At 60.1% G+C, this 19743-nt stretch overlaps 4 protein-coding genes across 9 annotated transcripts; all 4 read left to right on the forward strand.

Moving 5' to 3' along the window:
• The first annotated feature begins 655 nt into the window (after positions 1-655).
• Positions 656-4216, forward strand: RAB33A (RAB33A, member RAS oncogene family). The gene is made up of 2 exons (XM_021544240.4): positions 656-1243; positions 3716-4216. Exons 1-2 carry the CDS (start codon positions 1016-1018, stop codon positions 4172-4174), a joined length of 687 nt encoding a protein of 228 aa, XP_021399915.1. The 5' UTR covers positions 656-1015; the 3' UTR covers positions 4175-4216.
• Positions 4217-4480: 264 nt separating this feature from the next.
• Positions 4481-6669, forward strand: RBMX2 (RNA binding motif protein X-linked 2). Of its 4 annotated transcripts, XM_021547794.3 has the most exons (6): positions 4481-4506; positions 4586-4701; positions 4773-4824; positions 4893-5022; positions 5116-5296; positions 5806-6669. In XM_021547794.3, the coding sequence occupies exons 1-6, from the start codon at positions 4502-4504 to the stop codon at positions 6231-6233; spliced, it is 912 nt and encodes a 303-aa protein (XP_021403469.3). In that variant the 5' UTR covers positions 4481-4501; the 3' UTR covers positions 6234-6669. The 4 variants fall into 4 exon arrangements, with proteins under 4 accessions (XP_021403469.3, XP_085426944.1, XP_085426943.1 ...); XM_085570818.1 differs by having other exon boundaries at positions 4481-4510; positions 4586-4824; positions 5103-5296; XM_085570817.1 differs by having other exon boundaries at positions 4586-4824; positions 5103-5296.
• A 337-nt stretch (positions 6670-7006) lies between these two features.
• SLC25A14 (solute carrier family 25 member 14) lies at positions 7007-14076 on the forward strand. Of its 3 annotated transcripts, XM_085570808.1 has the most exons (10): positions 7007-7123; positions 7206-7279; positions 8052-8146; positions 9294-9337; positions 9832-9917; positions 10743-10838; positions 11241-11365; positions 12468-12603; positions 12958-13038; positions 13647-14076. In XM_085570808.1, the coding sequence occupies exons 1-10, from the start codon at positions 7060-7062 to the stop codon at positions 13686-13688; spliced, it is 843 nt and encodes a 280-aa protein (XP_085426934.1). In that variant the 5' UTR covers positions 7007-7059; the 3' UTR covers positions 13689-14076. The 3 variants fall into 3 exon arrangements, 2 of the variants coding, with proteins under 2 accessions (XP_085426934.1, XP_021399917.1); XR_002466681.4 differs by lacking the exon at positions 9294-9337 and having other exon boundaries at positions 7206-7353; positions 10743-10818; XM_021544242.4 differs by lacking the exon at positions 9294-9337 and having other exon boundaries at positions 7206-7353.
• Positions 14077-16024: 1948 nt separating this feature from the next.
• On the forward strand, positions 16025-19464 carry GPR119 (G protein-coupled receptor 119). The gene has a single exon (XM_085570810.1). The coding sequence runs from the start codon at positions 16798-16800 to the stop codon at positions 17836-17838; it is 1041 nt and encodes a 346-aa protein (XP_085426936.1). The 5' UTR covers positions 16025-16797; the 3' UTR covers positions 17839-19464.
• The last annotated feature ends 279 nt before the right edge of the window (positions 19465-19743 follow it).

Consider the following 19743-nt stretch of genomic DNA (forward strand, 5'->3'; position numbering starts at 1 on the left):
GGGGCTCTGTCCCATGTTCCTGTGCCACTGTTGCTGTGCCACTGCTTGATGTTGTCCTATTCCAGCTGACGTGAGTCCCCTCATCTCCTCCTGCCATGGCTCTCCTTTTTTCCTGCAGATTGTCACCTGCTCCCCTCACTTCTGCAATCCTTGTGTGCATCCTTCCTGCTGCGGCCCCCGAGCCCCAGTGCCGTGGGTGCTGGCACCCCACTGCCCTGTTTCTTGGGGCAGGAGGGACACATCCCCTTCCCGGTCTCTCTGATGCTGGCACACGGGTGCTGTGGCTGCCCAGCTGGCCATGGAGAGGGTCATTCTGGCACCGGCGGTTGTGATCCCACTGGCAGCTCTTGGCACTGGGAACGTGCGGGTGTTGGTGTCCCCCGGTGTCCCCCGGTGTCTGGTCCTGCCTCGCTGTGCCCCTCGGTCTCTTGCTCCCTCCCGGGAGGGGCCAGGCCCGCTGCCCGCAGCCCTGCCGGTCCCCGCCGCTCCTCTGGGAATCGGCCCGGGCTGAAGGCACTCTGTCCCGGTCTGTGGCTCGGCGCAGGGCCGGGGCCGCAGCTCTGAGCCGGGTCAGCGCCGGTGCCAGAGCGGGGAGCGTAGGGCGGAGCCGCGCGGTGCCGGTGCCGCTACGCGGGGCGGGGACGGGCCGTGCCGTAGCCGGTGCGTGGGGCGGTACCGTGTGGCGCCGGTCCCGGTACGTGGGACTGCACCGGTGCCGCTCCGCGGGGCGGGACCGTGCGGTGCCGTAGCCGGTGTGCGGGGCGGGGCTGTGCCGGTGCCGCTACGCGGGGCTGCGCCGGTGCCGGTGCGTGGGGTGGAGCCGTGTTGTGCCGGTGCCGGTCCGCGGGGCGGGGCTGTGCCGGTGCCGGGGTGTGGGGCGGAGACGAGCGGTGCCGCCGTCCGGAGCTGTGCCGGTGCCGGTCGGCGGGGCGGACCCGGTGCCGTGCGGTGCCGCAGCCGGTCGGCGGGGCGACGCGCCCCGATGAGCCGGTGAGGCGGCAGCGGTGCGGGAGGGATGGCGGCGGGCGGCGGCGGCGGAGCGCGGCCGCCGGGCCCCGACCCCGCGCTGGAGCCCTACGTGCAGACCCGCATCTTCAAAATCATCGTGATCGGAGACTCCAACGTGGGCAAGACGTGCCTGACCTTCCGCTTCTGCGGGGGCACCTTCCCCGGCAAGACCGAGGCCACCATCGGCGTGGACTTCCGCGAGAAGACGGTGGAGATCGAGGGGGAGCGCATCAAGGTGGGCCCCGCACCGGCTCCAGGCCGGCCGACACCGGCTAAGCCCCCGCTGGGTCCCACACCGTGCGCTGGCCCCCGGCGGGGCTCGCTCGCCCTCTCTGGGTTCCACACCGGTTCCAGTGGGCCCCGCTCTGTCCCCGGTGGGCCCCGCACCGGCCCCGATCTGGCCGGCAGCAGCCCCAGCAGCCATGGCAGCCGGTCCCCATCCCTGCCTCTTGCCAAACCCCTCCTGGGGGCTTTTCCTTACAGCCCAGCTGGAGAGAGGGAACAGGGCCAGGGAAGAATTCTCATCCCTATGTTGCAGAGATGGCCCTGGACCAGTCCCTGCTGCCTTGTCACTATTTCTGGGGTTGGCTTGAGCGTGCAGAGATCAGAAGTGATGGCTCGGGGTGAGTCACCGCCACCCTTGCGATGGGCACAGCTGGATCCTCGCAGCATTGGGGTGGCTCCAGCTCCCAACACTGGACCAGCGGAAGGGTAGAGCTGCGGTGGGATGGGGGACAGGACTCTGGGGGGCAGAGAGTGGTGGGCTGGCAGCAGCCACACTGGAAGGTGGAGAGCTCACATGGGCCAGCGGCAGCGGGCTCAGTGGTGGCAGCAGCAGTGCAGGAACCGGCTCCCAGCTGCACCTGGAGCTGCGGTTGCAGCAGGATGAATTTTCTTAGGAAGGCTGGTGTGACACCTGTAAAGAATGATCAGCCCAGACCTGAAGAGCTCTGGCTGGTGTGTCAGAGCAAATCTGCCACTGGTAGGAAACCCCTGGGAGCAGAGTCTGTGGTGGAGCTTGGCCTGCCCAGCTGTGGGGATCAGACTGGTGCTGGAAGAACAAACATCACTGCTGTACTGACAGATGGCTGATTGAAAGTTGAACTCACAATGAAACCCAATCTTGTGTTGGTGGGTGAGAGCTTTAGCTGCGCTTCTAGGCTGTCCATTAATGTTTTTCCCTCTCTCCTTTAGAGATGCTCATTCTCCCTGCCCTCCCTGGCTCTGTGCAGCCCCACAGAGCTGTGCTGGTGTGAGCTGTGGTGCAGGCTGGCATGGAGCCTGTGTGCTGCCACTAGCCGGAAAATGTTGCCAGGTTTTCTACCTTTGGATATTATTTGAGCTCCAGTGGGCAGGAGTGGGAGGCAGTGCAGCAAACTGGCCATTTCCTGGGATATGTATCCTAGAGAGGAGGTGAGAGGTGGACAAGGACCCTCCTTCTCTTGCTCTGCCTGGGACAGACTGGCTCTGAAAGGGCTGAGCAGCAGCTCTGCTTTGCCAGTGTTTTTCAATTGGAAAGACTCCAAGGCAGGTACTGTCTCCATGGGTACAGGGCAATTTGGATTAACTTGGAAATTGCCACTTCCAGGCTACAAAACATTACCAGGAGAACCCAGACTGACCCCCGGGGCACTCTGCTGGTAACCAGTGTTCAGCCAGACTTGGTGTCACTGGCCAGCACCGTCTAGGAGCAGATGACATTCAGCCAGTTCCCTCACTGTCTGCTCATCCAGCCCAGAGGCCTCCTTGCATCTCTGTCACCTGGGTCAGGAAGTTGTCATCGATGGTGTCCTGGAGTGTTCTGGATTGCCTGTGCTCTGCTGTGCTGTCCTTCCATGAGATATTGGGGTGGCTGAAGTTCTTTGTGAGAACCAGGGGCTGCAAACACAAGGCTGCTGCTCACTGTCCACAGAGCATCTCATCTGCTTGCTCTTCCTGGCCAGGTGGTCTATAGCCAAGACCCCCTACAATGTCATCTGTGATGTTTCGTTCTTTAATCCTCCCCCATGAGCTCTGTTGGCTCCTCACCCATTCCCACAGAGCTCCTGGCCCTCCCACTGTACTCCTACACAAAGGGTGGCTCCCCCTCCTCATTTTTTCTTTTCCTCTGTGAAATCATCAGCATTCTCATTCATGGCGTAGGATTTGGTGCACAAATAGACATGGATCTGTTGGAATGAGTCCAGAGGAGGATGCAAAGATGCTCTGAGGACTGCAGCTCCTCTGAAGTCAGGCTGGGAGAGCAGGGTTTATTCAGCCTGGAGAAGAGAAGCCTCAGGGGAGACCTTAGACACGCTTCCAGTGCCTGAAAGGGCTCCAAGAGAGCCACAGAGGGACTTGGGACAAGGAATGGAGGACAGGATAATGACCTTAAACTGAGGGAGGGCAGGTTTAGATTGGATATTAGGAAGAAATTCTTGGCTGTGAGGATGGGGAGGTCCTGGCACAGGTTGCCCAGAGCAGCTGTGGCTGCCCCTGGATCCCTGGAAGTGCCCAAGTCCAGGTTGGAGAGGGCTTGGAGCAACCTGGGACAGTGGAAGGTGTCCCTGCCCATGGCAGGGGTTGGACTGTATCATCTTTAAGTTCCTTTCCAGTCCAAACCATGCCCAGAGAGCAGGAAGCCCTCCTGCAACCCCCTCCCCATAGCCTTGCCAGGGCCAGGCTCCACACTCCTGTAGCGTCTTTCCTTGTCTGCTTCGCTTCCCAGGTGCAAGTGTGGGACACAGCTGGCCAGGAGAGGTTTCGGAAGAGCATGGTGGAGCACTACTACCGCAATGTGCATGCCGTGGTCTTCGTGTACGACGTGACCAAGATGAGCTCCTTCACCAACCTCAAGACGTGGATCGAGGAGTGCAACGGGCACGCGGTGCCCCCGCTCGTCCCCAGGGTGCTCGTGGGGAACAAGTGTGACTTGAAAGACCTGATCCAGGTGCCATCCAGCCTGGCCCTCAAGTTCGCCGACGCTCACAACATGCTTTTGTTTGAGACCTCGGCCAAGGACCCACAGGAAAGCCAGAACGTGGACGCGATTTTCATGTGCTTGGTGTGCCGGCTGAAGGCGCAGCGCTCGCTGCCCTGCCGGGACACGGAGGGCTGGCCGGCGCAGCCCCAGCCGCAGCCCCGGCGGCTGGAGGAGGCCAGCGGGAAAGGCTCCTGCCCGTGCTGAGCGGGACCCGCCCGGACCCCAATAAAGGCTCTGAGCCCCCTGCGCCCCGACTCTTGCTTTGCCTTACCGCCTGCGATCGGCTCGGCTCGGCCGCGATCGGCTCGGCTCGGCGAGTAGCGCTCGGCTACAATCGGCCCGATTCGGCTACAATCGGCCCTGTTCGGCCGCGCTCGGGCTATATCGGTTATTATTGCCCTGACTCGGTTACAATCGGCCCGACTCGGCCACACTCGGCTACAATCGGTCGACTCGGCCACACTCGGCTACGTCCGCCTCGGCTCGGGGCGGGGCGGGTGTTGCGCAGGCGCAGTGCGCGCTGCCGCCGCCATGAAGTAGGTGTGAGGGGTGTGGGGGAAGGCCGGGCTCGGCTCTGTCCCACCGGTGCCGGTGCTGATGGTGCCTCGCCCGCAGCCCCCTGACGAAGGTGAAGCTGATCAATGAGCTGAACGCGCGGGAGGCGGAGCTGGGCGTGCAGGAGGCGGTGTCGTGGCACGCGGAGTACAAGGACAGCGCTTGGATCTTTGTGGGTAGGGAGCGGGCCGGGGCCGGGACGGGAGCGGTGCCGGTGAGCCGTTCCTTCCCTCCCCTGTCCCCGCAGGCGGGCTGCACTACGCGCTGACGGAGGGCGATGTCATCTGCGTGTTCTCGCAGTAAGTGCCGCGGCCCCGGCCCCGCCGCCGCGGGCGCTGCCGCGGCGCTGACGGTGCGTGTGCCACAGGTACGGCGAGGTCGTCAACATCAACCTCGTGCGGGACAAGAAGACCGGGAAGTCCAAGGGCTTCTGCTTCCTGTGCTATGAGGACCAGAGAAGCACCATCCTGGCTGTGGATAACTTCAATGGGATCAAGGTGAGTGGGGCTCAGGTGCTGCCGTGGCTCCTCGAGTGCTCCCTCGGCTCGGCAGCGGCCCTGGGAGCTGGCGGTGACAGCCCGGCCCCGCAGATCAAGGGACGGACCATCCGCGTGGACCATGTGGCCAACTACCGGCCCCCCAAGGAGTCTGAGGACTGGGATGACGTGACTAGAGCCCTCGATGCCAAGGGCTGTGGGGTGAAAACGCCACCTCACACCTCGTCCGACTCCCCGTCTGAGGATGAGGAGGTGCCCGTGAAAAAGCAGAAAGGTGAGGAGTGTTCCTGGCAGGTTGGATCCCAAGTGGGCGTGCCCATGGTAGGGTTTGGGGGCTGGAGTCTTCGTGGAGGGACGGTTGGAGGAACAAAAATGGGCACAAAATGAGGGTGGAAATAAGTTGTTGTGACAGAGTGCTGAGGAGATGCTCAAAAATGAGGAAGAAGAAGGAGAGCCATGAGGGAAGAGTCCTCAGATCACAGTGTTACTGAGGAAAGAGAAGTTGGAAGTTCTCAGCTTTCCAGGTGGTGTGGAAATGCCCAGCTTTGCTGGGAAGAACATGATGTGTATGTTCAAGAGAGAAGTGGGGTGGCTGCAGCTGGAGGAGAAAAAGTTGTGCTTAGAAGTGGACTGGGATCTCCCTGAGGTGGGAAGCAGGCTGGGAAATTAGGTGGAGGGGGAGAATTTGTAGTGGAAGAGGAGTTGGGATGGTGGCAGGGGAGCCATGGGGAGCAAGGTGCTCCTGGAGTTTTGTCCATCCTGAAATGTGAACCCTAATTCCAGAGAAGCAGCGGAGCAGAGCAGAACGATCAAAGTCGAGCCCACAGGCTGGGAAGCGGGTGAGCACGGAGGAGCCCCATCCCAGGATCAAGATCAAGAAGGAGAAGGAGGACCCCGGGTACGAGCGCTATGCTGGCGGGAGCACCGACAAGAGCGCCGGGAGCACCGACAGGAGCTCCGGGAGCAGGACGCAGCGCGATGAGGAGCAGCGGCGGCACCAGCGGCACTCGGACAGCAGGGGGGACAAGAACTGCCGCGAGCAGAGGGGCCAGAGCGGCTCCTGGGAGGAGCGGGAGAGGAGGGAGGAGGCTGGCAGGAGGGGCGACGGGCACAGCAGCCGGCAAGACACGTCCCCCAGGGGAGACAGATCTCGGGAGCGCCATTCCAGGCACAGGGAGCGGGGCTCTGGCAGAGACTCCGGCCGCTGCTGAGCCCTCGGTGAGCATTGGGGTGAGGGAGGCTCCGAGCCTGCCTAAACCTGCTCCAAGCTCCTGGGATGCTGCGGCTGGACCTTTCACCTGGGAGCTGCCCCTTGCCTCTCATCCCACCCTGGGCCAGGGCTCTCCATGCGTCCCGTGCTGCTGGCTGGGACAGTGGGTTGTCCCATGACCAAGGAGGGTGTCAAGCAGTGAAGGCTGGGAGCAGCAGCAGGATAATCCCCTTCCCTAAATCCCTTGGGGTGGTGTCTCCCTCTTGCTCTGGGGGCGGAGGCTGCTGCTGGGTGTCTTGTCTGGCCTCCTGGGCCAGGTTTGGGCCCAGTGTCATCTGGGATTCCATGATGTATCCAGAGGGATACACTGCTGTGCTGGGGTGATTTATCATGGATTTGTTTAAAGGTTTCTTAATAAAAGTTGCTGTTAGGGCGAAGCTGGTTCCGGGAGCAGTGTTCCTGTCTGTGGCCAGGGAAGAGGTGTCATCTGTTTTTCTTAGCTGATTTTGGTCTTATTTGGCTGGAAAGCCGGGAGCGCTGGAGTGCGGGATTCGCAGGGCGGAGAAGGGAGGGGCTTTAGCTGGGTTTGGTTCGTGTAACGAGTAATGCCTCCGGTCCGGTCCGTGCCGGTTCTAGGCGCAAGGGGGAATTTCCGCCCCGGAGCCCCGGGACCGCTCCCAGAGGGAGGCGGGGGGCGCGCCGGGGCTGGGGTGGAGCGGCCCCGCGGCTTCCCGGGCGCGGTGCCGGCAGGGGGCGGGCGCGGCGCGGCGGAGCCCGGTTCCGGTTCCGGTCCCGGCCCGGTGGCGGCGGTGTCCGCCCGCCATGCGATGTCCGCGCTCAACTGGAAACCCTTCGTGTATGGCGGGCTCGCCTCCATCGTGGCCGAGTTCGGTGAGGCGCAGGGGCCGGGCGGGGCGGGGCCGGGCGGGGCCGGTACGTGTCGCGGCGGGCGCTGAGGCCGCTGTCCCCGCAGGCACGTTCCCCGTGGACCTCACCAAGACGCGGCTGCAGGTGCAGGGGCAGAGCACCGACGCGCGGTTCCGCGAGGTGCGGTACCGGGGCATGTTCCACGCGCTCTTCCGCATCTGCCGCGAGGAGGGCGGACGGGCCCTGTACTCGGGGTGAGCACCGGGGCCGGGCCCCTCGGGGCCCATCGGCAGCGGGCCCCGCTTCCCCCGAGGCCTCATCCATCCGTACCGGGACACCCGCCCATGTGCCACGGGTCCTCCCCCTGCCCGGCGCCTCCTTGCACCCACCGGGCCCCCCCGGTGCCTGCCCCGATCTGGCTCCGGCGCTCCCACCGCCTGTGCTGGGCTCCCTCTTCGGCCGCAGCCTCGCCCCGTCTGCCGTGTTCGCCCCTCCATCCCGGCATCTCCCTCCGCCCGCCCCGGGACCTCTCCTGCACCCCGGGTCTCCCCCACCCATCCCGGCTTCCTTCGGCCCTGCCCTGCCTCTGTCCCGGCTCCCCCTCCCCAGCCCGGGTCCTCTCTTGCACCTTCTGTCACGGCATCTCTCCGCTCCCTTGCTCCCTGCCGGTCCTGCGCCCCCATTTCCTGTGCGCTCCTGTGTCCCCCTGGATCCCTCCCTGCCTTGTCCCCCTGAGCGGAGTCTCCCGGTGTTCCCGAGGCGGGGAGCGAGGCCAGGGCTGCGTGGGTGCCATCCCCTGGCACTGGGGTGCGTGGGGCAATCCCGGATAACCTGGGCAGAGCTGCGTTTCTCGGAGCCCCAGCGGGGTTGTGCCTGGCCGCGGCAGTTTGAGGGCGGGTGGGGAGTGGTCCGGGCTGGCCCGCAGCGATGCTCAGGGTCCATTCCCCCTCAGGATCGCCCCGGCACTGCTGAGACAGGCATCCTACGGCACCATCAAGATCGGGATCTACCAGAGCCTGAAGCGGCTCTTCGTGGATCGCATGGAAGGTCGGTGCTGGGGAAGGGCAGCACGGGCACCTCCCAGCTCCACCCCCTCACACTCTGGGCTGTGTGTTCTGCTCATTCCTTGCTCTGTCCTTCCCACCCCAAGAGTCCCACAGGAATGGAGCTCGATTACTGGGTGCTGTGGTTTTGTTTTGCCAGTGAGAACAAGGATTGGATTCAATCCCGATGGGAACCTCGCTGTGCTCTGCACTGCCTGTGGTCCCTACCCAACACCTTCCAGCCAGGTTCTTTCCTTTCACGGAATCATAGGAGAATCACAGAATCCTTTAGGTTGGAAAAGATCTCCAAGATTACCAAGTCCAACCTGTGTCCAATCCCCACCTTGTCCCCAGCCCAGAGCACTGAGTGCCACATCCAGGCATTCCTGGGACACCTCCAAGGATGGGGATTCCAGACGTCTCTGGGCAGGCCCTTCCAATGACCATCCTTTCCATGAAGAAATTCCTCCTCATGTCCAACCTGAGCCTCCCCTGGCACAGCCAGACATGTTCTGGATAGGAACTTTGCAGTCCAGCTCTGTGCCTTTGGCCCTGACTGTAAAGGTGAGGTTCCACCAGTGCCCTTGACCTGTGCCCTCTGCAGCTCCTGCCTGGGGAGTGGAGCAGCAAGAGTCTGGTGGATGTTCCCTGAGGGAGCACCGAGATCTGCAGGTGAGATTTCCATCCCTGCTGTGATATGAGGGAATGTTGTAATGCTGTTCCAGCCTGGGAAAGCGGGATGGGCAGGTGAAATGCAGCACACTAATGATAGGAAGCTGTGTCAGGGGAGGTTTAGGTTGGTATCAGGAGGAGGTTTTTTTCCTCCAAGAGGGTGCTGGGCACTGCCCAGGCTCCCCAGGGAATGGTCCCAGCCCTAAGGCTGCCAGAACTCCAGGAGTGTTTGGACAGCACTTCCAGGCACAGGGTGGGATTGTTGAGGGGTCTGTGCAGGGCCAGGAGTTGGACTGGGTGATCCTTGTGGAACCCTTCCATCTCAGGAGGTTCTGTGACTAGAGGTCCTTTCAGGGCTGCTGTCCTGCTTCAGTAAGGCCTCTCCCTGCCTGGTTCTGTGTACACGGTCCCCACACCCTCCTCGCTGTTCCAGCCTTTTCAGCTGTGAGCTCCATGCCTGAATGTTTGTCTCCCTACAGGCCTGGGGCAGCCAGTGGCCTGGTGTCCTCTGGGAAGTGTCGTGGTCAGTACCAGCAAAGGCCTGTGTGTTTTCCCAATGTAACCATCACCCTAACACCGGGCCTGGAATCTGAGGTTATTCCCTGGCACTAATCACATCTAACTCCCTGCCTGTTCTCAATCCTCAGCTGGCTCCAACTGGCTGTGTATAGCAAATCCAGGGGTCTGGGGAAATGCTGGGTTGTCCCTCTCTCTCTGCCTCTGTCCTGGCTCGTCTCTGCCATGAGAAATCTCAGATAATTGTTCACAATTTTTATGTGTCCTAGGATTTTCCTTCTCATCAGTCAGACCCTCAGAGAGTGCATTGCTGATGTTTCAGCTGCCACCTCTGTCTCTGACAGGTGTGGGGACAGACCTGTCACAGGCTGTGGCATCTGCCCAGGCCCTGCTCCTGCAGCTTCACCATGTGATTTGAAAATTGAGCTGCTCTACCCAGCCCTTGTTCCCTCCTGCTGTGTCCCCTCCTGTGAGGGTCTGACCTTCTTTCCTTGCTTGCAGATGAAACGTTGCTCATCAATGTGATCTGTGGGGTGGTCTCCGGGGTCATCTCCTCTGCGCTGGCCAATCCCACAGATGTGCTGAAGGTAAGGGCTGCTCCTGCCTGGCTGTGGGACCTGTGGGAGGAGCAGCTCAGTGCTCCCTGAGCTGCCAGTTCTGCTTGTTTGGGCTTTTTTAATGAATGGAGACCAAAGCCCAGGGTCATTAATAGATGTTTAAAAATACAGCTCTTAAAGATCACAGAGTCTTGGAACGGTTTGGGTTGGGACAGACATGAAAACCATCTCCTTCCACCTCCTGCCATGGGCAAGGACACCTCCCACTAGACCAGGTTGCTCCAAACTCTGTCCAACTTGGCCTGGAACACTTCCAGAGATGGAGCAGCCAGGGCTTCTCTGGGCAACAAGGATCATGACATTTGTCCTGGTGAGGCGTGGGAGCTGTGTTACCTGACCTGGGCCAGGTGAGCAGGTGGCAGCAGCTGCTCCTGCCCCCTTGGTCATGGTGCTGGCACTGCCCCAAAGGCCTGCCTGTTACATGGAGTGAGCAGAGCCCAGTGGGGACTGCCTGGTGCCCTGGGCTCAGGGTAGCCCTGCTCTGGGCAAAGAGAGCCTGGAGAACTTTCCTCTCTTCTGCCTGTGTAGTTCCCCTTCTGGAACTGCTTTCAGGGAGAAGGTCTTGTTCCTCATGTTCCTGTGCCCCCACCCTGCTGCTGCCCCTGCGTGCTGCCATCCTTGTCCGGGTGGTTTGCAGGGAGAGGGAGGTGGAGAACAGTGTGTGCTCTTAGCTGCTCTGTTCCTTCTCCCAGGAGTTCCATGGAGCTTCTGTCCCTGGTGTCCTCTCCCTGTGGGCAAGTGCTGGTGTCAGGACAGGTGTTGATGTCCACCTGCTGACTCTTCCTTTTCTTTCAGATCCGAATGCAGGCTCAGGGCAGCTTGTTCCAGGGCGGGATGATTGGCAGCTTCATTGACATCTACCAGCAGGAAGGTACCCGAGGCCTCTGGAGGGTGAGCACCAGCTCCTAGAATCCCCCACCAGCAGCAGCAGAACTAAGAAAAATCTTAGGGAAGCAGGTGCTGTCCTGTTGTTCTGTAGCAAGAGCCCCTGGAGCCCCTCCTGGCTCCTTAAACTGCTGTTCTTGTGGGGGCAGAGTCTTTTCTGGTGTTGAAATTGGTGCAGAAAGTGAGGGGGTGACAGCCTAGTTCCTGTGTGCTGGTGCTGGGAGCAGGGAAGCTGTGTGGAGTTAATCCAGCTGGAATAAAGCTGCCAGGGTGGAGACATCCTCCTTGGCTTTGAAGCAAATCTGGGAAGCAGTTGGTGTGCTTGCAGGGAGGGTCCAGGGAAGGTTGTCAGGAGATGGCCCTGCAGGGGATGTGGCTGTGGTTGGTGACAGTGTCTGTGCTGCACAGGGTGTTGTCCCCACGGCCCAGCGAGCGGCCATCGTGGTGGGGGTGGAGCTGCCAGTCTACGACATCACCAAGAAGCATCTGATCCTGTCAGGCCTCATGGGGGACACCATCTTTGCCCACTTCGTGTGAGTACCTGCTGCAGGCCTGGGGGTGTGGGGCAGAGGAGCCAGGTGGGACTGGGGAGAGACCAAAACCATTCATGGAGCGAGTGCTCTTGAGCTGCAGGGAGCAGGGTTAGTGCTTCCAGAGGGTCTGGAGCAGGGTTAGTGCTTCCAGAGGATCTGCTCCGTCAGCTGGAACAGCTCAGAGTTAGCAGCAGGTATGGAATCATTAAGGTTGGATAAGGCCTCCAAGACCATTGAGTCCAGCCGTTCCCCCAGCACTGCCAAGGGCACCACTAATCCATCCCCACATCCCAGAGACCTCCTTGGGGAAGGACCTGGCAGAAATCCTGTGGTGACATGAAATTCCAGCTTGGTTTCAGCTGGTTGATGACAGAAATGCTGTTGCCCCACATCTGTGCCCTGGTATGACCCAGGCTCATACCATGTGTGTGGCTATGTGTAACAACCCCTCAAAAGCTGCTCCAGTCCCTAGTCCTCACTTGTCCAGGCCTGTCATCTTGCAGCCCCTGCTGGAAGAGCCTTGAGAGAGGAGCAGGCACACGGCTGGCTGGACCCAGAGCAGTCAGTCAGTGTTGCAGTCAGCCTGCTCTGGGCAAGGCTGGCAGAGAACACCAGAGTCCTTTTCCACCTCCATTCCTCAGCTGCAGGTGCTGCAGTGCTTCCAGTGCCAGCTGGGGTGAGGGTGAGGAGCACTAGACCCTCCGTGGAGGGAGACACTGGCAGCTCTGTGGTCCTTTCTGGTGTCTTTGCTCTTCCTCCCTCCTTCCCAAAGAAACGCTTGCTCTGGTGGGAAGGATATGCACTTCCAGGGGGTGCCTTCAGGTCTGTGTCACCTGGGCAGCACCTGTGACCCTTGCAGGGCTGCCAGTGCCTGTGGGACCAGCTGTGGGCTCAGATGAGCTCAGGGTTAGCTGAGCTGAGCATTTCCCTCCCCTGAGCTCTGCAGGGTGCTGTGGCAGCCCCGCTGCTGCCCCTTTCCCAGGTAGAAGCAGGTAGTGCAGCTCACATTCATTGCTAATTGCTTTGCTAAAGTCTAGTGGAAGGTATTTTATGCCTGTCTGGCCGTGTCTGGGACTGTCTTTGCCTGATTTGGTGTGTGCAGTTCCAGCTTCACGTGCGGGCTGGCGGGGGCCATCGCCTCCAACCCTGTGGACGTGGTGCGGACGCGGATGATGAACCAGCGTGCCATCGTGGGCAGCACGGAGCTCTACAAGGGCACTCTGGATGGCCTCGTCAAGGTGAGGGGACAGGTGGGCACATCCCTGTGCTGGGAGGCCGGCCAGGTCTCAGCACCACGCTGATGGGAGCAGTGAGATCCTGCGGTGACACAACGTGTCATCAGCGAGGAGGGAGAGGGCCCAGTCCCTTCCCTGAGGCCACAGTCAGCCTGAGCATCCTCCCAGCTCCTGGGACAAAATTCAGGCCATGACACAGTTAGCTGGGTTCAGAGACTGCCAGTGATGCCTCACACACTTGCACGGGCCCGTCTGCTCCCTGCAGCAGCTGGGCAGGGCCAGCAGGGCACACCTGGCACCGGGGAGGGAGGTGGGCAGGGTGTGGGTGTCTCCTCATCCATTTGTCTCTCCTCCCAGACATGGAAGAGTGAGGGCTTCTTTGCACTCTACAAAGGCTTCTGGCCCAACTGGCTTCGTCTGGGTCCCTGGAACATCATCGTATCCTCCCTGTGCTGCTGGGAGGTGGTGGGTGGGACAAGGGGAGAACCCTGCTGGGAAGGGCAGGGCAGGGCTGACACCCCCATGGGCTGCACTGGGGACCCTAATGGGCACTGCTGATGGTTCCTGTAGAGCCTCTGAGGGTTTGGCTGAGATCTTGCGTGGCCTGGGCTGCAGGAGATTGTTGGATGAGCTCTTATTTGGGAGAGAATTGTGGGGAACATTCTGCTGCTAAGGCAGGTGCTGACTGTGCAGGACCAGTGCTGCTGTGTGCTGAGCCAGACCATTCTGCCTGCTGAAACTGGGTGGGGAGTTCCCTGCAAAGAGCTCCCAGTCTGGGCTTGGAGCCACTTCCCTCTCCCAGTGGTGTGGGCAAGCTGGGTTTGCTCTGGGTCCATCTCCCCGCTCTTGGCAGCACGTGTGCCCCAGCTCTGTTCTACCTGGGCAGGTCAGGTTGTGCTACCTGGACAGGGACACCGTGGACACCATGGACACCATGGGTGGGTTTAAGGAGCTCCCTGGGTGGGTGTCCAGCCCAGCTGCATGCTCTGCCCACCCTGCCAGGCAGTTGCCTCTCATCTGTCCCAATTCCTTGACACTCCTTTCAGTTTTTTATCACATACGAGCAGTTGAAGCGCCTCCCCTTCTGAGAGCAGCATTCATCTCCCCAGAATCATCCTCGGGGCTGGCAGCAGAGCTGTGCTGCCACCTCCCTCTTCATCCCACTGTCCCCATGTCGTGGTGTTTGATCTCTGTGGGCTGGGCTCTCCCCACATGCATGGTCCCTGGAGCAGGAGCTGCCTGGCACAGGCAGGAGCCACATGTTTCCCACCCGGAGGTGTCTGCATGCCTGGGCCTGCAGGAATATCTTCTGTGAAGATCTGTGTGTTCCAGTGGCCTTTGGGGCACTGTGGCTCGTGGCTGGCAGGTGTGGGTCTCCTCCCGTGCCCGTGGGGCGAGGCTGGGGCCTGTGAAGGTGCCATTGTCATCATGTTTCTTGCAGAACTTGTAACTTCATTAAATTATTTATTGACTGGATGGCTTGAGTTTGGGTCTGTGCTCATTCACTGCAGGGGTGTGTGCCCTTGCAGAGCACAGAAACTAGTTTTCACCATGCTATAGACACCTTTTTTCTCCATATACTTATATAAAAACAATCTGTAAGATTCATTTCAGTAGGGATGTTTGTAAACTCAAGTTTGTTAGTGTCAAAAAATGACCCTGTTACCCTCTCAGCTCAATTTTGCCTCAATCTCTTAAATTCCTGCTTATTATTACACTATTTTTACTTAAATAATTTGTGAAGCCAGGTACTGTGCTTTAAAGGTGAGCTCAGCACTTGAAAATGGTGGTTCTGGTGCTGAGCAGGATATTTTGGTCATCCTCTTCTGATTTTTTGATTATTTTTTAATGTTTATGGCTATGGAAGCAAATGGTTTTATGTTCCTGCTCCCTTTCCTCTCCGTGGGGTGGCTTTGGTTTGGATGAGGGTCCCTGGTGACACAGCAGCATGTCCTGGCTGAGGCTGCTGTGAGCTGAGTTTGTGTGGAAGGCACACAAGGAATGTTCAGCCAAATCCCACTGGGAAAAATGGGAGGGAAGTCAGAGCTGCAGGGGAAGGGAAGGTGACTCCGCTGTGCTTGGGCTGAAATCCTGCCCTGAGCAGGGCTCTCCGTGCCAGGCAGTGTGTGAGAACCTGCTCCTGCACACACAGGCAGGTCTGGGGGGTGGAACTCTAACGTGGAAGGCTCCATGGGAACCAGTCAGCCCTCCCGGGGTGTTTAAGGTAGAAATACATTAAAGCTAAAAGTGGCAGTCAACCAGGAGAGGCACTGGCTCCAGCCTGTACTTGCTCCTCACTGCCCTGCCACTTCTCCCTCATCCTTGATCTTATTCTGAGGGTTTGGACTCTCTCCAGCATCAGGGCAAAGGCTCCCCAAATGTTTCCCTGGGCAAATGGAAGTAGAGGAAAGGCCACCAGAACCCCTCCCGTGGTGCAGAGCCCGGGTGTTGTGGAGGGTCCTCCCAGCCCTGCAGCTGCAGCCAGTGCCCCCACTCCGAGCTCCTGCCCTCCAGCAGTGCCCTTCCAGCCCCACCCCAGCCCGGCCTGTCCCCAGTTACTGTTTGACAGACAGATGCTCAGTCCTGCCCCTTTCCTGGCAGCGTGGATTTTTCCAGCTCACGAGGCAGAAGGGACTTGTGACACTGTGTAGGGGCTGGAGCTGTCACTGTCAGTCCCTGTGAAGGTCAGTCCTCCCCGAGATGTGTAAAGGGTGTTGTGGGAATCTGTAGCATAAGGATGCAACACCTTCAGTTTCATGAATTTCTTAGTTACAGGTTACTATTAGGTAAATAACAATCATGACTAGCAAAGAGAGTGAGTATGTACATAGAAACATTATTTTTTTACTGTTAGTAGCACTTAGATTTCACTGGAAGTATCACAGCAAAGTTCATCAAACTCCTGCAGGAGTGAGGTCAGTCAATGATGGACAAAGTCTCATTTGGATGTGACCCATGTCATGGAGCCTGGAGCCAGCCTGGGGATCTGAAGGGCTGTGCAGGGGGAGCTCCAGGACAGAGAGAGGCAGCAGCCAGTTAGCTCTGCATGGATCCATGTGTGGGCAGAGGACACCAGCTCTTGGAGGGCCATATCTGCCTTCTGCCTGGATCCGAGGCCCCTCTGCAGGTTCCAGCAATTCTCTGGTTTCAGCCTCTCCAAGGATACCCTGGGTTCCCTGTTGTGCTTGCCGAGGGCACTGCAGGTTCCTAGCTGTGAATGCTGCTGTCCCAGGCTGGCAGATGTTTCTCCATCTGTTTGAGCACATATCTCTCAACAGCACTCTTCCCCATTGTAACCAGGTCACCTTCAGGGCTGCTGTTCCCTTGGTCTCAGCAGCAAGAAAATGTCCTGGATCTGGCAGTGACCCCCAGGAGCCCCACGAGCTGTGCTGGACATTGGGAACTCTCTGTGCTTGTCCCCATTCCCAGCCTCTGTGTCAGCAGGCGCAGCTTTGCTCCAGCCCCTGGTGCCTGGGAGGGACAGCCACCCCCCCATGTGCCACCGTGGCAGCTTCCTGCCCAGGTGCTCCCTGCTCACCCCCTGCTCCAGGGTTGTCTGGAAACGTGGCTGGAGGGGAGGGACCTCTGCAGGCACAGCAGCGAGTCAAGCAGTCCCTTCTGCAGGCTGCAGAGCTCTGCTCCCCGCTGAGACACCCCTGCTCCCCAAGCTCCTGCTCCCCCTGACACCCCTGCTCCCCAGGCTCCTGCTTCTCCCCAAGCTCCTGCTTCCCCCTGAGACACCCCTGCTCCCCAGGCTCCTGCTTCTCCCCAAGCTCCTGCTTACCCCTGAGACACCCCTGCTCCCCAAGCTCCTGCTTCTCCCCAAGCTCCTGCTTACCCCTGAGACACCCCTGCTCCCCAAGCTCCTGCTCCCTCCTGAGACACCCCTGCTCCCCAGGCTCCTGCTTCTCCCCAGCCTCCTGCTCCCCCCTGAGACACCCCTGCTCCCCAGGCTCCTGCTTCTCCCCAAGCTCCTGCTCCCCCCTGAGACACCCCTGCTCCCCAGCCTCCTTCTCCCTCCTGAGACACCCCTGCTCCCCAGGCTCCTGCTTCTCCCCAAGCTCCTGCTCCCCCTTGAGACACCCCTGCTCCCCAAGCTCCTGCTTCCCCCTGACACCCCTGCTCCCCAGGCTCCTGCTGATCCCTGCAGAGTGAGGGGCTGCCAGGTTGCTCCTGCTGCGAGGCCCCAGGTGAGTGATGGCTGAGAATCGAGCTGGAGGTGCACCACCGCTGTGGTGGGTCTCACATCAGGCAGCCACGGCCAGCTGGGCCCTGGGAGCCATCTTCGCCGTGCTGGCCTCGCTCATCATCGCTGCCAACGTGCCGGTGGCCATTGTCCTGCTCTGCCACATCCGGAGGAGCGGCTCCAAGGGGCTCTGTTTTGTCCTCAATCTTGCCTTGGCGGATGCCATGGTTGGCTTCACGGTCATGGGCCTGGCCATGGATGAGCTTTCCCGGCCCTTTCATCGTTCCCAGAACTTTTGCGTCCTGAGAATGGCTTTTGTGATCTCTTCCTGCGCTGCCTCCATCCTGTCCCTGACCCTGGTTGCATGTGACAGGCACCTGGCGATCCGGAAGCCTTTCCACTATTTCCAGCTGGTGACAGGCCCAAGGGTCGGGGTGTGCTTGGTGGGGCTCTGGCTGTTTGCTGCCATCGTCGGCTTCCTCCCGGTCTTCATCCCGCGCTTCCAGAGGGTCTCCAACCATTGGAAATGCTCCTTCTTCAACATCTTCCAGCCTTCCTACATGCTCACCGTGTTCTGCCTCGGCTTCTTCCCCGCACTTCTCCTCTTCCTCTACCTCTACTGTGACATGCTGAAAATCGCCTCGGTGCACGTGCAGCACATCCAGGAGGTGGAGCAGGCGGGGCTGGGGGGGGGCTGTCCCCCACCCCGTGCCACCAGTGACATGAAGGCCATGCGCACGGTGGCCATGCTCATCGGGTGCTTCACCCTCTCCTGGCTGCCCTTCTTCATCGCCAGCATTGTGCAGATGGCCTGCCCTGCATGCGTCCCCTACAAAGTCATTGAGAGCTTCCTCTGGCTGCTGGGGATGGGCAACTCCCTCCTGAACCCCCTGCTCTACTCCTACTGGCAGAGGGACGTGCAGTTCCAGCTCGCCCAGCTGGCTGCAGGTGTGAAGAGGAGGGTCCTGCTCCACCTGGGCAACAGCCGCTGTTTCCCTGGCAAGGACACCAAGGCTCCTCCTGCTGTGTCCTGCCTGGAGCTCCAGGACTGACTTGGTAAGGAGTGGCTGTCTCTGGCTTGCCAGCTCCCCTCCTGCATTGTGACTATGAACTCGGGGCCTGCCAGCTGTGAAGGAGATCACAGATGGGTGGGACCAGTCTGGATGTTAATTCCCAGACACCATCACGGCCGAATTCCAGCCTGCCCACTGCCCCATGGCCCCCAGCACAGCCAGCTTCACCAGGTGTTCTCTGGAGAGCCTCTGCTGGAGCAGCCCCGTGTCTCCTGGACCAAGCTGTCCCACTTGCTCTGTAGGCAAAGACCCTTCTCCCATCGCTTCTCCTGCCAGGTGTGCACCCCCTCTGTTTGCAGCACTGGCTCCATGGGCAACAGACCCACCGTTGCTGGGGCAGGAGTGGGGACAGGGAGGGCTCTATCCTCCTGGCCCTGGCAGCAGAGGCTGGGCAGGCTGTGAGCATCCCTGAGTTCTGCTGGACCACTGGTGCTCCCCCTTCCTTCCCAAACTCACCTCTCAGTTCTACACAGGGCCACCCCTGCTTTGGGCTGTGAGGTGAAGGGGGTGGGTTTGAGCATGGGGGACAAAGAGGACTCAGCAGTGGCCATGCCTGTGTGGGGGTGGTGTAACCCTGGGCAGGGGGGCACTGCTGTCACTGTTTACCCAGGCTGTAAAGTGAGTAAATGAGTAACTGGCTGAACAAGGAGAGGGAGGATTGGCTGCCTCAGAGATCCCCACAGGAGAGCTGCTGTGCCCATCAGGTTTTGGGACTGGAAGGGTCCCTGCACACTCACTCTGCCCATAGGAGCCCCCCTTCTGCCCTAGTGGCCAGATGGCTGCCCCTGCCAGAGGCTGTAGTGATACTTGCTTCTCATAAAATCATTTTGTTTCATCCACATGGCAAGAAAACTTCCCTTAGAAGAGGTTTATTTGCTAAAAAAGTACACTACTTTGAAAATGAGGGTGCTCTGCATGAAACAGCAGCTGTTCCCACCTCTGTCCTTGCCCCACTAGCAGACACAAAGGCTCAGAGCTGTATCCACTTGCCTCCAGAACTTGCCATGAAGCTAAGGTCTTCCCCATCCTAGAGAAAGAGTCAAAAATGAAAGTGTGTTTAAAAGACCCTAAACAAGAGGCCCTCTGTGGCATCCCCCTCGGCCAGGGAAAGGCCTGGACCAGGTCCCGTGTGGCAGACACCGTTCCTGCTGTGCTGGACGGACTGAACCTGGGGGAAGGCTGCCCAGAGCAGGCTGCCTCTGGGGGCTGCTGTAGGGGGATCTGGGGGGTGGATGCAGCCCGACTCAGCTCTGGGCTCAGCCCATCATCTCCCTGCGCCAGCGACTTGCTGCCTGTTCCTGGTGATGCCTGAGCTCTGCCAGCTGTGGCTTTGATCATCCTCATCCTCTCTGAGCCTCTGCCTCCCTCCAACGCCTTCCTGCAGCAGGGCCCAGCAGGGACAACAACTTTGGACATGGGCCTTGTGCTGCTTCCTGAGCTTTCTGACTGCTGGCTCTGCTGCGTGAGTCCATCACTGAACTGGCCAGGCTGCAGGTCTGAATCAGCGTGAGGGGCAGGAGCCCTGCCTGGGCAGGAGCCCTGTGCAAGTGGGATCAGGGCTGTGCAGGAGCCCTGCCTGGGCAGGAGCCCTGTGCAAGTGGGATCAGGGCTGTGCAGGAGCCCTGCCTGGGCAGGAGCCCTGTGCAAGTGGGATCAGGGCTGTGCAGGAGCCCTGCCTGGGCAGGAGCCCTGTGCAAGTGGGATCAGGGCTCAGGCAGCCTCTTCGGTGCCATGAACACGCTGCAGTGGCTTTACACCTCTAACACTAGAAGGGAGCCTACAAGAGAGATGGAAAATGTGGACTTTGAATAAGAATATGAGGTGATGGGACAAGGGGGAATGGCTTCCTGCTGCCAGAGGGCAGGGTTGGATGGGGTTTTGGGG

The sequence above is a fragment of the Lonchura striata genome, chromosome 4A, assembly GCF_050655825.1.
Source record: "Lonchura striata isolate lonStrDom1 chromosome 4A, ASM5065582v1, whole genome shotgun sequence".
NCBI classification, from domain to species: Eukaryota; Metazoa; Chordata; class Aves; order Passeriformes; family Estrildidae; genus Lonchura; species Lonchura striata.